At 40.1% G+C, this 16,984-nt stretch overlaps 1 protein-coding gene across 1 annotated transcript; it reads left to right on the top strand.

Moving 5' to 3' along the window:
- The first annotated feature begins 302 nt into the window (after positions 1-302).
- On the top strand, positions 303-3,139 carry LOC122604573 (putative receptor-like protein kinase At3g47110). Its single transcript, XM_043777457.1, has 2 exons — positions 303-2,917; positions 3,011-3,139. Exons 1-2 carry the CDS (start codon positions 303-305, stop codon positions 3,027-3,029), a joined length of 2,634 nt encoding a protein of 877 aa, XP_043633392.1. The 3' UTR covers positions 3,030-3,139.
- The last annotated feature ends 13,845 nt before the right edge of the window (positions 3,140-16,984 follow it).

Below are 16,984 nucleotides of genomic sequence, written 5' to 3'. Positions count from 1 at the left end.
ACAATCTTAGGTGAGGCATTCCATGTCCATTCGAGAGAGCTAGGAAACAAACTTCAGTTAGTGACAAGCTGATCGACAACGTAGAAGTTAAACAAAACCAAGTCGTCGAATCAAAATTTCGTCGCATTGGGTCCATGTTTTGGTTCTTTCCCCATCAGTACTGCTTCATATATAGCAATTACAATGGTATTTATTAGTATAACCTTATTAGGAATCTCAAATCTCATAAACAAATGTGTCAAAAAGCAGAAAGACAATTTTTCATGGCATACCTCTCTCTGTTCTTATATATAGCGGCAATAATGCTGTTACGGTATCCAACACTATCACTGGCCACAAACGATACCGATCATCTTGCACTTTTGGCCATCAAGTCGGGCATCAAGCATGACCCCCAACATGTTCTTGACTCATGGAATACCTCCTTCCATTTCTGTCAATGGCAAGGTGTTACATGTGGTCGACGGCATCCTACTAGAGTCACCATGTTAAACCTTTTTTCTCGAGGCCTTGCTGGAACTTTGTCCCCTCAGATCGGAAACTTAAGTTTTCTAAGAGTGATAGATCTAGGGAATAACACCTTCAAAGGATTAATCCCACCTCAATTAGGAAATTTGTTTAGGTTGAAGAAACTTCTTTTCGACAACAATTCTTTTGTAGGAGAAGTTCCGTCCAGTTTATCCAACTCCACAGGGCTACACATTCTTTGGTTGGGTAACAATAATCTAGTTGGCAAGGTTCCACAGCAACTTAGTGCACTGGTGAAACTTTACACGTTAGTCATTCATTCTAATGGTTTTACAGGAGGGATACCATCTTTCTTTGGAAACTTCACTTCTCTTAGAATCTTATCGGTCACCCGCAATAATCTCGGCGGAAGCATTCCACATACTTTAGGTCAGCTGTACAACTTGCATCATCTGAGTCTTGGTTCTAACCATTTCTATAGTACAATCCCTCCATCCATATACAATTTAACATCTTTACAAGTTCTTGGTGTAGAAAATAATACAATCAGTGGAAATTTATCAAAAGATATAGCCTTTCAACTACCCAATCTTAAGCGTGTTATTATATGGCATAACAAATTTACTGGAAGCATACCCTTCTCACTTTCTAATTGTTCAAACTTGTTACTCCTTAACTTGGGAGACAATGGTTTTACTGGGAAGGTTAACATAGATTTCAAAAAAATGTCAAACCTTTGGTTTGTTGCGTTATTTATGAACAGTCTAGGGAATTCGGAACCTGATGAGATGAACTTCATTAATTCCATGTTCAATTGCAGCAAACTAGAAAAGTTATATCTTGGATTCAACCTATTGACTGGAGTTTTTCCTAATTCTATAAGCAATCTCTCATCTCATTTAATAACTATATCATTTTATAATAACTTCATTTATGGGACCTTGCCTTTTGGGATTGGGAATCTAGTGAATTTAGAATTAGTAGATATAGGCTCTAATCAGTTAACAGGGATAGTTCCAAGTGAACTAGGTAATCTACAAAACCTTAGATATTTATTCATGGAGGACAACTACTTTACCGGGAACTTACCAAAATCTATAGGAAAGCTGCAGTCATTGCTAGAGTTGGGTTTGGATGAAAACAGATTACAAGGACATATACCTCCCAATCTTGGCAACTGCAATTGTTTGTTGTTGTTGGATATTTCCGTAAATAATCTTACTAGCCCTATACCCGTTGAGCTTTTTCAGCTATCATCCCTGTCGATCGTTCTAAATCTTTCTCACAACTATTTAGTTGGACCCCTTCCCCAAGAGATAGAAAAACTCAAAAGTTTGACGGCGCTTGATCTCTCACACAATGAGCTGGTTGGACCAATACCAAATGCCATCGCAAGCTGCACAAGCCTTGAGTACCTAAATCTTGGTGCCAATTCCTTTCAAGGTCCGATACCTGCCTCAATGAGTGTTTTAAGAGGTATCAGCGACCTTAATCTTTCTAGTAACAACTTCTCCGGACAAATTCCAAAATTCTTAGAGCAACTAAGCTTGTCTTCATTGGATTTGTCGTTCAATAATCTTGATGGTGAGTTACCGTCGGAAGGTATTTTCAAGAATGCGAGTTTGATCTCGATTCAAGGGAACAATGGGCTGTGTGGAGGCCTTCCTGAATTTCACCTACCTAAATGTGCCATAGTATCAAGGTCAAAGACAGGTTCTAGAACATCGTGTGTTATTCCAATTGTCATTCCAATTTGCTCGCTTATAGTTATAGCAATGGTGTTGTTCTATCTATTTCGTTGGAAAATAAGAAAGGCACAAGCACAACTAGCAGAAGAAGCTTCGGACGTACAACCGTTTTCAAGAGTTTCTTATGGAAGCATACTCAGAGCTACCAATGGTTTTTCTCAACAGAACTTGATTGGGACAGGGGCTTTTAGTGCTGTTTATAAGGGTATTCTTAAACCAGCTTATGGAATGGTCGCCATAAAGGTTCTAAAGCTTGGAAACCAAGGAGCTTTAAAGAGTTTCGTGATGGAGTGCGAGGCTTTGAAAAACATAAGGCATCGTAATCTTGTGAAAGTCGTTACTTCCTGTTCGTCCATTGATTTTCAGGGTAATGATTTCAAAGCTATTATTTGCGAGTTCATGCCAAATGGGAATCTTGAAAGGTGGCTACATCCAAGTTCAGAACAAGAGGTAGATTTCAAAGAAGCTCCTCTGCAAAGATTAACCCTTTGCCAAAGAGTAACGATCGCAACAGATGTAGCTCATCCCATACAATACCTCCATCAAGAGTGTGAAGTACCCATAATTCACTGTGATTTGAAGCCAAGCAATATCTTACTTGACAGTGGCATGGTTGCTCACATTAGTGATTTTGGGGTAGCAAAGTTTTTGCCATTAAAACTAGACGAAAGAACTTCACTTGGATTAAGAGGGACTATTGGGTATGCGCCTCCATGTAATCAATAAAACAAAATTTTAAGGAAATGTTTTAATATATCTTGTACAATTGCTAACTAAATGTCATGTGGTTTTAGAGTATGGCCTTGGAGGTGAGACGACAAAAGAAGGGGATATCTACAGCTTTGGGATATTGTTATTAGAGATGATAACAGGAAAGAGACCAACAGACCGCATTTTCCGGGATGGATTGAACCTCCATGGCTATGTGAAAATGGCTTTGCCTAATCATCTAATTGAGATATCTAAACCGACACTATTGTCTGTCATTGAGGATGCAAATGCCAGCTATGAGGATCAAGCTAGAAAGTGGGAGAGGGTGGAAGAAAGCATGATTTTGTTGGCAAAAATTGGGTTGGCATGCTCCTTGGAATCTCCGAAAGAGAGAATGAACTTGAGCAAAATCATCAAGGAGTTGCATCACATCAATGTTCTCTTCTAAAGTTGTCTAAAAAATATGCAGTTGGGTAGCGCGTATCTCTCATCCTGAGGTCAAGAATCCGAGTCTCTCCATATACCTTTTTGTGTTTCTTAATGTTTTTAAAGTGTCTTTTATGTAATAATACTATAATTATACAACCAATACTGGTGCTTTCTTTCATTTTAAATGCTCAAATCCAATGAATAAACTTTTCCAATCCAATACTGTCGAGTCATGAAATTCGCTGATGAACTTGCTGAGGCAAGTGCTCGCTGAGAGCGTCAGCGACAAGGCTTTTCAGCGAACCCTCAGCAACTCTGTTATCTTCAAGTTAAAGATTGGTTCGATGACTCACCTCCAAATATTTGTCAGTCGAATATAGGCGGGAGTTTGAAGATAAGAGGACTGGTCCCAAGGACACGTGTTGATCAAGCAGAGAGAAGACATGTGACCTTGTACCATGTAATGCCTGTGCATCTTCTCTTTCATACTCGTTTGGGAAAGAAGACAAAGTAGACAGAGAACACCTGCACAACAGTCTTAACACCCAATAGATGGTTGACAACCTTCATATGTCAACCTCTATTGGGTTGTCATGTGACTCCTTACTTTGTCTATATAAAGGAGCACATACCCTAGCCGCAATGCAGTCAGTGTGTGCTACAATAACACTTAGTGTTTTTTTCTTATTCTTGTAAGTTGTTAAGTTTTTGTATGTTAAAAACTTAACAATATTTTTCTTTCTTATTCATTGTAAACCAACCACACCGTTTAACTAATATACATATGATTAAACGTGTTTACTTTATTTATTTGTGTTTAGTTACTTAAGCTTACATTAGTTGTAACTTAACTTAATCTGTGCAAATGTGGGACTTTCAAATACTAACATCATGGTACCAAAAAAAGTATCGATGATTTCATGGGTTTTTCATTTTCGTTACGACTATGGTGGTTATGAGAGAGCTCATAAATTTTCAACTTGAAACAAAATATATATATATATATATAGGGTAGAGATCCTGGAAGAAGATGTCTTAAGAAACTGATCTGAAACGGTGTTTGCAAGATTAGTATTTTAATTAAGTCTTTTTTTTCTTTTTCTTTCTTAAAATTTTTTCTTTCTTAAAAACCCTTATTTCTTTTCTGCTTATCTAAAATGGCTCACGTTCCTGCTCTTGTTAACACAAGAGACTTTGGATATGTTTCCATCCCTCCTAGGTTCGAAGCACATGACTTCGGGTCCTGGAAGGAAAGGATGTTATTGCATAACATAGGTATTAAGCCATACCTTATGACCATACTAAAAACCGGCCCGTATGTACCTCTTACTATTTCAAGAACATCGGGAGCTACACCTGAAGCTCCTGAGATAGTGGATGAAATAATCAAGCCTGAGGTGCGATGGACAAATGATGAGCGCAAGCTTGTCAATCTGGATGCCAGACTCAGAAACCTTATTATCAATACTCTTCCTGATGACATCATGAAATCTGTCATCAAGCTTGTTTCTACAAAACAAGTGTGGGATAATCTCTGTGTACGTTTTGATGGTACAAAAGAGGTTCTTGCCACAAAGAAGATTGACTTAAAACGTGCCTATGAAGGATTCTTCTCTCTTCCTAATGAGAATCTGGATGGCACTTATAATAGATTCAAGTGTCTGCTGAATAACATGTCAAATGTGGGCATAGAGCATAACACGCTCGAAATATGTCACAAGTTCATTGACAGCTTACCCAGCAAGTGGTTGGGTCTTAGGCAAATTCTTCGTACTACAAAGCAGCTTAAGACTCATGATTTGGAATCTCTCTATTGCACTCTTCAATTTAAAGAAAGAGCTCTTGCTCAAAGCATTAGAGCAGAGAATGAATCCAAAAGGCATGCTGGTCTCACTGCTTTTACTTCTTCTACTTCTTCTTATCCTTCTGATTCTCTATCTCCTAACCCGCTTGGTCTAGTTTCTGCTGATGTTAACACTATTCATGTTAACACCAGCTCTACCACTCCCTCACACATTTAGGACCTTGTCAATGACCTCGATTTCGAGGAAAGACAAGAAATGTTTTCTGATTTCATGCAATTTGCTCTAATTACTGGTAAGAGATATTCCAAGAAATGGAATAGTCGTAGTCGACTTTTTCTCAAAAACCAGTCGTTGACAAATCGCAGGAAGAGTGCTGGAGGTGTGGTAGAAAAGGCCACTACCAAAAGGAATGCAAAGTTTCTGTCCCTTCTTTGCAGGCAGCGAAGCCTTCTTCTTCTTCTTCTTTAGTTAAGCCATCCGATGAATACAAGAAAAAATACTATGAACTTCGTGCCAAAATGGTTGAAGTTGAAGGCCCCAAAGCCCTTCCTGCCAAAAGCCTTGTTGAGCAACATGACTGGGCAGAATCTGATGCATTAGAAGATGAGGGTGCTGATTACATTAATGCCATTTGCTTTATGGCACTCGTTGATGACTAGGCGCTGACAAAAGACCAAATTCACTCAAGCCATTGGGTCAACGTCACTCTTAAAAAGGTTTCGCTAGGAAAGGAAGTGTGGTATTTGGACAGTGGTTGTTCAAAACACATGACTGGATCAAAGGACCTGCTGGATAACTATGTTGAGGCCAGTGGTCCCACAGTTGTTTTTGGTGACAACTCAACTGGCCAAACAGAAGGATATGGATCTCTCTCCAATGGGCTGATTAAATTCACAAAGGTTGCCTATGTGAATGAATTAAAACATAACCTTATCAGCATTAGCCAACTATGTGATGCTGACTATAAAGTCATTCTTGACAAGCATCAAGGCACAGTTATCAATATCAATAAAGAGGTAGTCTTAATTGCTCCAAGAAGAAGAGACATCTACTTGGTAGATTTTACTCCTGTTATAACCGATAGCGAGACATGTTTCTTTTCTAAAGCTGCCTCTCAAACTAATTGGTTATGGCACAAGCGTATGTCGCATGTCAACTTTAATTAACTCTCTTGCCAAGAAGAGTCTTGTTTGAGGCCTTCCTCCTCTCTCTTATGAGAAGGACAGGCTCTGTGGTGCCTGTGAAAAGGGTAAAAGCCACCGAGCCACTTTCAAAACTAAACAAGCCAATTCAATCAACGGCTGCTTTCATCTTCTCCACATGGACCTCTTTGGTCCTGTAAATGTTCAAAGTTTAAGGCGTAGCAAATACACCTTAGTTATTGTGGATAAATATTCACGATACACTTGGACAATTTCCCTTCATTCTAAGAGTGATGCTACTAAGGAAATCATTAATTTCATTAAAAAGATGGAAAACCTCAACAGCATTCGTGTTAAAGAACTCAGAAGCGATCATGGTACTGAGTTTAGAAACCAAACTCTTGAAAGTTTCTATGCTGATCAAGGAATTGCAAAAAATTTATCTTCTGTTAGAACTCCTGAGCAAAATAGAGTAGCTGAAAGGAGAAATAGAACTCTCATAGAAGCTGCTAGGACCATGCTTAGCGAATCTTCTCTTTCTTCAAAATTTTGGGCTGAAGCAGTTAATACTGCTTGCCATACTCAAAATAGGTGTCTTATTGTCAAGCGACATGATAAGACTGCCTATGAATTTCTCAAAGGCAAGAAACCCCCAAATTGGGTATTTCCATGTATTTGGTTGCCCCGTTTTCATCCTTAATAATAAGGATCATTTAGGAAAATTAGATCCCAAGGCTGATGACGGCTACTTTTTGGGATATTCTTCATTAGCAAAGCTTTCAGAGTGTTTAACACTCGCACTAAAAAGGTTGATGAATCAATTCATGTTACTTTTGATGAAAGCTGTTCAGCTTTGGGTGATCTTCCCAAACAATCATCTGCTGATGATATTGATCCACCTGAAGTGTCAGCTACTCAAACAATTGCTGACACTCCCTCTGCTGAACCATCTCAAATTGAGACTTCCAGTATTGACTATATTGCTGCTCATATCTACTCAGGAGATCCAGCTGAGCCACTTCTTAGGTCAATACAAGAGGCCTCCATTAGCAATTCTTCTCTTGAAGAAGTTCAGGTACCTGACAGTGTCGCTGATGATGTCTTTCATGATGCCTCAGCGAATCCTGATTTAGGAGACGCTGAGGATGTCGACTCTCAGCAAGAGGAACCTGTCACTCTCAGTGACCCTCCTGTCAGCAATCCTGAACAAATTCTCACTATTGATCTTTCTAGTTATCCAATAGCTACTAGTGATCATATCTCCTCCTCATCCGCTACACCCACCTCTTCTTCCATTCATTCTCTTGCACTCAAATGGACTACTGACCACTCACTTAACCATGTAATTGGTAATCCAACCAATGGTGTCCAAACCAGATCAGCGACAAGTAATACTTGTCTCTATGTCAATTTTCTATCTCAAATTGTTCCTTCTAACATTGGAGAAGCAATGGCTGATCCCTCTTGGGTTGAAGCCATGCAAGAGGAACTTACCCAATTTGAAAGAAATCATGTTTGGTTTCTAGTTCCTCCTCCATGTAAGGAACCCATTGGTACTCGATGGGTTTATAGGAACAAAATGGATGAAGCTGGTATTGTTGTTCGCAACAAAGCCAGACTGGTGGCACAAGGATATACTCAAGCTGAAGGCATTGACTATGATGAAACCTTTGCCCCAGTCGCTCGTCTTGAGGCTATTCGCCTCTTTCTCGCTCACGCTGCTTATAAAGGCTTCATTGTCTATCAAATGGATGTCAAGAGTGCCTTTCTAAATGGTGCTCTTGATGAGAAGGTCTATGTCAAGCAGCCTCCTGGTTTTGAGGATCCAAAGCATCCTCATTATGTCTACAAGCTCAATAAAGCTCTTTATCGTCTCAAACAGGCTCCCAGAGCCTGGTATGATACCCTCTCTTCCTTTCTTTTAGAACATGGCTTTCATAGAGGAACCATAGATAGCACTCTCTTTATTTATAAAGAGAAAGCTCATACTTTGTATGTTCAAATATATGTTGATGACATAATCTTTGGTTCCCTTTCCTCTAAGCTGTGTAAGAAGTTTAGTACTCTTATGTCAAGTACGTTTGAAATGAGTATGATGGGCGAGTTAACCTTCTTTTTAGGTTTACAAATTAAGCAACTTCCCACAGGATTTTTCATCAATCAAGAAAAGTATATTAGGGATATGTTGCATAAATTTGACTTCACCCATGTCACTCCCAAACGTACTCCTATGTCTCCTCCCAATAATCTTCATGTTGATCCAGATGGGAAACATGTGAATCCCACTTACTATAGGGGCATGATTGGGTCACTCATGTATCTCACAGCGAGTCGCCCTGACATTATGTTCTCCACATGTCTCTGTGCTCACTATCAGGCATCTCCACGTAAGTCTCACCTCCACGCTGTAAAGCGAATCTTCAATTATCTTACAGGTACACCCACCTTGGGTCTTTGGTACCCTAGAGATTCCAACTTTGATCTTGTTGGCTTCTCTGACTCTGACTATGCTGGATGCATGCTTGATCGCAAAAGCACCAGTGGTGGTTGCCAATTGCCTGGAGGAAGACTAACTAGTTGGACCAGTAAAAAGCAACACACAGTCTCCATCTCCACAGCTGAGGCAGAATATGTCTCTGCAGCGAGTTGTTGTGCCCAAATGCTTTGGATGAAGCATCAACTCGCTGATTATGATCTGGAATACTCTAAAATTCCAATCATGTGTAATAATACAAGTGCTATTGCTATTACACACAACCCTGTTCAGCACTCCAAAACCAAGCACATTGATATTCGATATCACTTCATTCGTGATCATGTCATGAAGGGAGATGTTGAAATCTATTTCATTCCAACTGATGATCAACTAGCTGACATCTTTACTAAACCCTTGGATGAAACTAGATTCAAACTGCTTGTAAGCAAGTTGGGAATCCTAAATGGAGAATCAGCGACATGATTGTCATGTCTGCTACTCAGCGAGTGAGTCTGTCTTACTCGCTGATCCCTGTTGCTTTGGTAAAAAGCAAAACAAAGGCAATGGAAAGTCAAAAGTTTCCATCTAGTCCAATAGCAAACGGTTATTGGTAAAGACTTCTAAAATCCGTTGATCCCTGTTGCTTTGGGAAAAAGCAAAACAAAGGCAATGGATAGCCAAAAGTTTCCATCTAGTCCAATAGCAAACGGTTATTGGTAAAGACTTCTAAAATTCGTTGATCCTTGTTGCTTTAGGAAAAAGCAAAATAAAAGCAATGAAGAGCTAAAAGTCTTCATCTAGTCCATCAGCAAACGGCTGTTGGTAAAGACTTTTAAAATCGGTTGATGGCTGACAATTTGCCAAAAATTGTTTTATCAATGACCTTATGTTAGTCATAAGATCGCTGACCTTCATTCTCTAAAAATATGTCTCAGCACCAAATTAAATTCTTCTCTTAAAAAGAGGTGCTGAAGCATTTTATAAATAAAATATTATCAAACATATCTTTTCGATATTAAATAAAAAAAGGGACTACATCTGAAACTAACTATTTCGGATGCAACTATGTTGGTGACGTGGCACTCTTTTGAACCATATGTTTTATAATTCAAAACTAAAATTCACCCACTTGTTTTCTTGAGTACGTCACCTGTCCACTTGAGGTTGTCACTGTGCATCTGACTGAGTGGCTCTGTCTGACGCATACGGCGCACACTCGAGTATTTGTAAATATTTTTTTAAAACATTACTCACAAAAGTAATTGTCTTTTATGTATATATATATATATATATATATATGCCTTTTACGTATATATATGACAGTTGTTAAAAACAGTTGTCCCACAGTTTGAAAACGAGGAGAGAGAAAACCATTTGTCTTTTCATTTGACCAATCGTGGTCCTTGACCATACCCTATATATACAATCTCATACTCATTTTCCACTTTCATGCTTTCTTTCAACTATTCATCTTCTCTCAAATCTCCATCTCCTTCTTTTGATCTTTTCATCTTCTAATCTCCATACTAAATCTCTTCAATGGCTTCCCCATCTGAAACTCCATCTGCTTCCGCCGCCACTGAACAAATCTCTAAATCTTATCTAAACTCTCCTACTTATTCCCCTTTTTCCAACATCATTAAATCTTCCAAAATCTCTTTTACTGCATCGGAGATGGTTGTTAAACCCAATAACCATCTCGGCTCGTCTGACGTACCAAAAGGTACAAAAGGATATAAGCCAATGCTGGATTTCATCCATGCATCTCCTGCTAGCCAATGCATTATGGCTGATCCTGAGAAGATCTTTGTTCATCTTCTTAGAGAATTCTGGTGGACTTGTGATTACAATGATGAAACAAAGTCCATAAGTGGTACAGTTAGGGAGGGGACGAAAACTATTTCTATTACTCCTGCGTCCCTTCGTCAAACTTTTGGGTTTCCTCAAGAAACCGATGACAATAAATTTGTGGAGTCTGCTACTGAAAGTGAGTGGAAAGCATGGTTGCCATCAATTGGGTACAACTATAATCTGAAGAATCCTCCAACGATCCCTAGCAACCCCTTAAAGCAAAATCTTCCTGGGATCTGGAGAGTTCTTTTTACACATGTAATTCAATGTATGGGTGGAAATTCTGGATCTTATAATCAGGCATCCACTAATTCTATGCCAATGATTCATGCTCTTGCTGAAGGGAGGTTTGTTGACTATGGCCTTTTGATCTTCAATGATATGAAGAACAGGATCTCCCTAAACAATAGGTCACATACAGTGCCTTTTGTTAGATTATTTTCGGTGATTTTCAAGGAAGCACTTGGTGATGCTTACTCGCTGCCAGACACTTCAACAATCCAATTGCAAGGGTTGGGAACAACATCTATAAGCAACCTGCTGAGATCACGGTTGCTCGCCTAATTTCTCACATCAAAGAGGTACTCTTCTCTCTTAACCCTTCTTTATACCCGAAAGACAGCGACTGGGAGGCAGCACTTCTTTCTAATGAAGTGGCTGGTACGGTCGCTTTGGATGCAGATGTGCCTTCAGAGGCTGGCTCGCTAGACAACCCCCCAGCGACCTCCAAAGCCTCTAAAAAGACCAAACGTAAAGCTAAGGCAGCATCCCCAACATAAAATATTCAATCTTCACCCTCCGCTGTCGTCCCAAAATGAAAGCGGAGTGAACTAAAGGGCAGACCAAAGGTTAGGATGTCCTCTACGCCCAAGGACACTAGTACCCAAGCCACCCCATCAGCAGCCTCCCACAGGTTGTTGACGAGTTAAATGGGAACAGCAGGCAGCCACCTCAAATTTCTGTAGGAGAGGTTGGTGAAGAAATTGGGTCACCCCAACCCACTAGAGGTCAAAGTCCAACTCCACCCCAAATAAATATTCCCCCTCTTCTCAAATACCTTCTGAGTCGTTGACAGCAGCCAGATCACAGGTGATGCTAGAGTCAACAAATTATACAGCCGATGATATCTTGGTGGAACAACACACTGAGGTTAAGGCACCAGGTTCCCTTAACCCTCCATCTACTCCTGTCTTGGAAAATGCTTTTGCAGGAACCGAGACAAATATCTTTGGTAATATTACAGATGAAGAAGCTGGCAGCGAGTTTGACCCCTTGGATGATGATGCCGAAATCACACTCGCTGCAGTTGAAGAAAGTGAAGAAGATGTTGTTAGTGGATTTCTGGCTGAAGACTTAGGATATGTGCTTATTTCTTCTCCCAATCATTTTGATGATGTCCCAGAGTCTTTTGGTGATATGCCACCACCTCCCAGGTTCTCTCCAAAGCCCACTGTTGACTTTGAGCTTGATGGTCACTTTGGAGAATTTGAACTTGAATTAGATGATGCTGAGCTTCAAAAAAGAATTATGATGTGCAAAATTGTAAAAATGAAGCCAGCAATATATGTTGAAGCTGAGGAGTTGGATGATGAAATCATCATGGAGGTGCCACCACTACATCATCCTGATTTCTTTGGCCTTCCTTGTAGTAAATACCCAGTGTCGCTAAAGGACTTAAAAGTGCCTTCTCCAAAAGAAGCGACCACTGCCTTCACAGCTATCAACCTGCCTGGTTTGGATTATGTTGAAACATACCAGTTGCAAGAAATCTTGAAAAGGGTGCAAGTATGCCAAAGTCAAGGAAATAGACATGGCTACTTATATGCATGGTTAGTTGACAAAGTGGTTGAGCTCAATTTGGGAGCTTGGGCAAAGTTTGGGGAGTTGGTAGCTGGAAATGATACACTGCAAGATGAGCTAGCTGAGCTTAAAGATAACATCTTTGGCATTAAGAAGGCTCACCGGGCAAGTGAGCTGACCCATGAGCACCTACTTCGAAAAAATCAAGTTCTTCTGGATGCCAGTATGAAAAGAGTAAGTACATCAAACACTTCTATATCCTCATCTCTTGATAAACTAAAGAATGAATTCGCTAAATCCAACTTCGCCACTGAAATGCCTGCCCTTGTTTCATCTCTACAACAACTCTCACAATCAAACATTCTCTTCACCGCCCATCTAAATCAACTGAATCACACAAGCTCCACCTTCTCTAACAATCAAGATGACTTTCTCACAAATCTCACCAAAGAAATTTCCTACCTAAAAACTCAATCTTCTTCTGCTGCCACTTCTGATGATAAAACTTAGAAACTTGAAAAAGAAGTTGGTGAGCTGAAAATAATGATGAATGAAATGTTGGGTCTCCTCAAATCCAAAATGGAAGCTGCTGATACCTCAGCTACTTCCAAGGGGGAGAAAAAGGCTGAGGAGGTCCCAACAAATAAAGCTCAAGTTCAAGTTGAAAATGCTCCCCTTGCTTCCCGAGCAAAATATTGAAGTTGAAGCAAATGCTGAGAAGGTTGAAGAACCGGCAGCAAATGTTGAGGGGGAGCAAACCAAGGAAAGTCAAGATGATAAAGCTGATAAGGTTGATGAACTGGCAGCTAACGTTGAGGGGGAGCAAGTATATAAAAAAGCTGCTGAGAAGACAGCTGAGGAAGGGCCAGCTGGTCTTGCTGAAGTTGTTCCAAAGCCTGCTGAGGTTGTGTTAGCGAGGCCAATCAATGTGTCCTCTTTCAAACCAACTCCTGAGTTCCATGCTGCTCTTGAAAAGAGATTTGCTGACGAAGGTAAAGTAGCAATGGTTTCTCAAAGCAAGCCACCCAAACCTCGTCAGCAAGAAAAATTGATGTTTGGAGCCTTTCCAAAATCAACAACTGCCTCTACTGATCTTTCTCCAGAAGAAGTTGTCCGTCAACATGAAATGCTAAGTAAAAAGAAAGAAGAACAGCTTTTAGCTAAGTTCATCAGTGAGCAGATTGTCAGTGAGGAATTAAAAGGCGCTGATGAAGAGACGAGAAGGTTGGGTTTAGCAGCTCTCAAAAAGGACGAGGAGCAATTCTTTGCCAAGAAAGCTAAAACCTTGGAGGAGAGTCAGGCAGCTTATCTCAAGTCAAGAGAGATCAGACAAAGAAAAGAAGAGATTCTCAAGGTAACTCCTACTCTCACTCAGCAAGGCATGAACTTAAGTATTCAAAGGAGAGGTGTGCCCAAGTTGTACAATCTGAAGAATGTCAAACCTGCTACACTTGGGCCAACTGAGTGGATTGAGATCTTCAAGCTGATCGAAGACAAGAAAACACCATAATATGATCCTTTGCTCAAGATGGCTGGAGAGCAGATCAAAGATATCAGAAGCAAAGAACGAAAATACAAAGTAAAAGATTCTTTGCTCAGCTCTGCCAGACATCCATATCCTCCTCCTCCTCCTCAGCAACCAAGAAGTCGCACCAAAAGGACAGCTGCTGGTCAAGCAGTTTCTCAGCTCCCTTCTATTCTCAGAGTTGTCCCAAAAGCAAACATTGAAGAAGAGCCACTTCTAAATTTGAAAATGCCATCAAGAACACTTTTTGTTGATGGAGAATATGATGAAAAGATGGGAGGTTTGTGTTTCTGTAATGTTCATGGTCATGAACTATTTTTTAGAACGAATGAAATTGGCATTGCTTTTTCGGCATTTCTGGTAAAGATAAGGAAGTATTGCATCAAGTCCTCTAACAATCAAGAGTTTGTGAAGCTGATTGATAGAGAACTACTGAAGCCAGAGAGACAAAATGATGCTGAGTTGATCAAGGCCAAAGAAGAATGCATGTGGGAATAGATTGTTTGTAAAATTGTAATGTTGATATTTTGTAACATGTTTGTCATATATATAAAATCAGCATTCCCATCTACCTATCTTATAAAACTTCTTCAAGTTCAAATGACTCATTCTCAGCTAAGTCTCCTCAGCGAATAGGGGGAATTGTTGAGTCATGAAATTCGCTAATGAACTTGCTGAGGCAAGTGCTCGCTGAGAGCGTCAGCGACAAGGCTTTTCAGCGAACCCTCAGCAACTCTGTTATCTTCAAGTTAAAGATTGGTTCGATGACTCACCTCCAAATATTTGTCAGTCGAATATAGGTGGGAGTTTGAAGATAAGAGGACTGGTCCCAAGGACACGTGTTGATCAAGCAGAGAGAAGACATGTGACCTTGTACCATGTAATACCTGTGCATCTTCTCTTTCATACTCGTTTGGGAAAGAAGACAAAGTAGACAGAGAACACCTGCACAACAGTCTTATCACCCAATAGATGGTTGACAACCTTCATATGTCAACCTCTATTGGGTTGTCATGTGACTCCTTACTTTGTCTATATAAAGGAGCACATACCCTAGCCGCAATGCAGTCAGTGTGTGCTACTTAGTGTGTTTTTCTTATTCTTGTAAGTTGTTAAGTTTTTGTATGTTAAAAACTTAACAATATTTTTCTTTCTTATTCATTGTAAACCAACCCTGTATTCACCGTTTAATTAATATACATATGATTAAACGTGTTTACTTTATTTGTTTGTGTTTACTTACTTAAGCCTACATTAGTTGTAACTTAACTTAATCTGTGCAAACGTGGGACTTTCAAATACTAACATCATGGTACCAACAAAAGTATCGATGATTTCACGGGTTTTTCATTTTCGTTACGACTATGGTGGTTATGAGAGAGCTCACAAATTTTCAACTTGAAACAGAATATATATATATATATATATATGGTAGAGATCCTGGAAGAAGGTGTCTTAAGGAGCAAAGGGAGAGAAGGTCCTATAGGCCAAATTAGAACACGACATGTGTCAAAATGAAAAAAGTGTGCGGTGTCATTTTGGTAAATAAATCAAACTTTTTTGAAGTTTGGTCAGCCTGGGTTCTGGGTCAGCTTGGGTTCTGATCAGCTTGGTCAGCTTGGGTTTTGGGTTAGCTTGGTTGGTCAGCTTGGTCTGGGTCAGCTTGGTCAGCTTGGTTTGGTCAGCTTGGGTTTTGGGTTAGCTTGGTTTGTCAGCTTGGTCTGGGTCAGCTTGGGATCTGATCAGCTTAGTTGGTCAGCATGATCAGTTTGGTCAAATTAGGGTCAGGGTCTGATTGGGTTAGGTTGCGTCAGGTTGGGTTAGCTTGGGGTTGGGTCAGGTTGGGGTCAGCTTGGGTGAGCTTGGGGTCTGGGTCAGGTTGGGTCAGCTTGGTTAGCTTAGGTTGGGCCAGCTTGACACAATCTACACAAATGTAGATTATTGGGTTTTGGGTCAGCTTGGGGCCAGGTTGGGTTAGCTTGGGGTTGGGTTGGGTTAGCTTGGGGTTTGGTTCAGGTTGGGTCAGCTTAGTTAGCTTGGCTTGGGTCAGCTTGACACAATCTACACAAATATAGATTAATCTACACAAATGTAGATTATGGGTTTTGGGTTAGCTTGGGGTTGGGTTGGGTAAGCTTGGGGTCTGGGTCTGGGTCAGGTTGAGTCAACTTGGTAAGTTTAGGTTGAGTCAGCTTGACACAATCTACACAAATGTAGATTATGGGTTTTGGGTCAGCTTGGGGTTAGGTTGGGTCAACTTGGGGTTGGGTTGGGTCAGTTTGGGGTCTGGGTCAGGTTGGGTCATGTTGGTTAGCTTGACACAAAACTACACATAATCTACACAAATGTAGATCCCAAGCTGACCCAGATTCCAGGTTGACCAAGTTGACCCATAACCCAGGTTGACCAATCTAACCCAACCAAGTTGACCAACCAAGCTGATCAGATCCTAAGCTGACCCAGAACCCAAGCTGACCTAGAATCCAGGTTGACCAAGTTGACCCAACCAAGCTGACAACCCAAGCTGACTCAGACCCAAAGCTGACCCAAAACCAGGGCGACAAAAGTTTGATTTATTTACAAAAATGCCACCGCTGTTTTTTTTTTAAAAAATTCACATGTCACGTTCTGATTGGTTCATAAGACCTTTTTTCAAATGGCGTAGTCCGTAAGCTATAGCGAAGCCTCTCAAACTATGGCGAAGCCATGATAGCTAAGGGCGAAGCCCGTACCATACTCTTACATGTATAACTCACTAACTCGAGTTAGAATTACTTTTTTTTTAATTTTAAAAATTTTTTTTTACAGATTAAGTTAATTAAAAAAAAGAATGAAAAATATCAAAAAAGAAAAGCTAAAAAAATTAAAAACGGATCTTCCCTCCTTGAGAACCTTTTGTCTGGATCTATACCCTATATATATATATATATATATATATCGCGATTAATAATTTAAAGCAGGTTTGCGGAAATGCAAATGAATGTTTTCCAGGGGTTGTAGTCGATAAAAAGTTGTTGGATCACTTGTGT

The sequence above is a fragment of the Erigeron canadensis genome, chromosome 6, assembly GCF_010389155.1.
Source record: "Erigeron canadensis isolate Cc75 chromosome 6, C_canadensis_v1, whole genome shotgun sequence".
Taxonomy (NCBI): domain Eukaryota; kingdom Viridiplantae; phylum Streptophyta; class Magnoliopsida; order Asterales; family Asteraceae; genus Erigeron; species Erigeron canadensis.
Note: the sequence above shows the minus strand (reverse complement) of the source record. Positions and strands in the feature narration are given on the sequence as shown.

Coding starts and splice junctions, on each gene's coding strand:
- LOC122604573 (XM_043777457.1), top strand. CDS start 303: ATGCTGTTACGGTATCCAACACTATCACTGGCCACAAACGATACCGAT.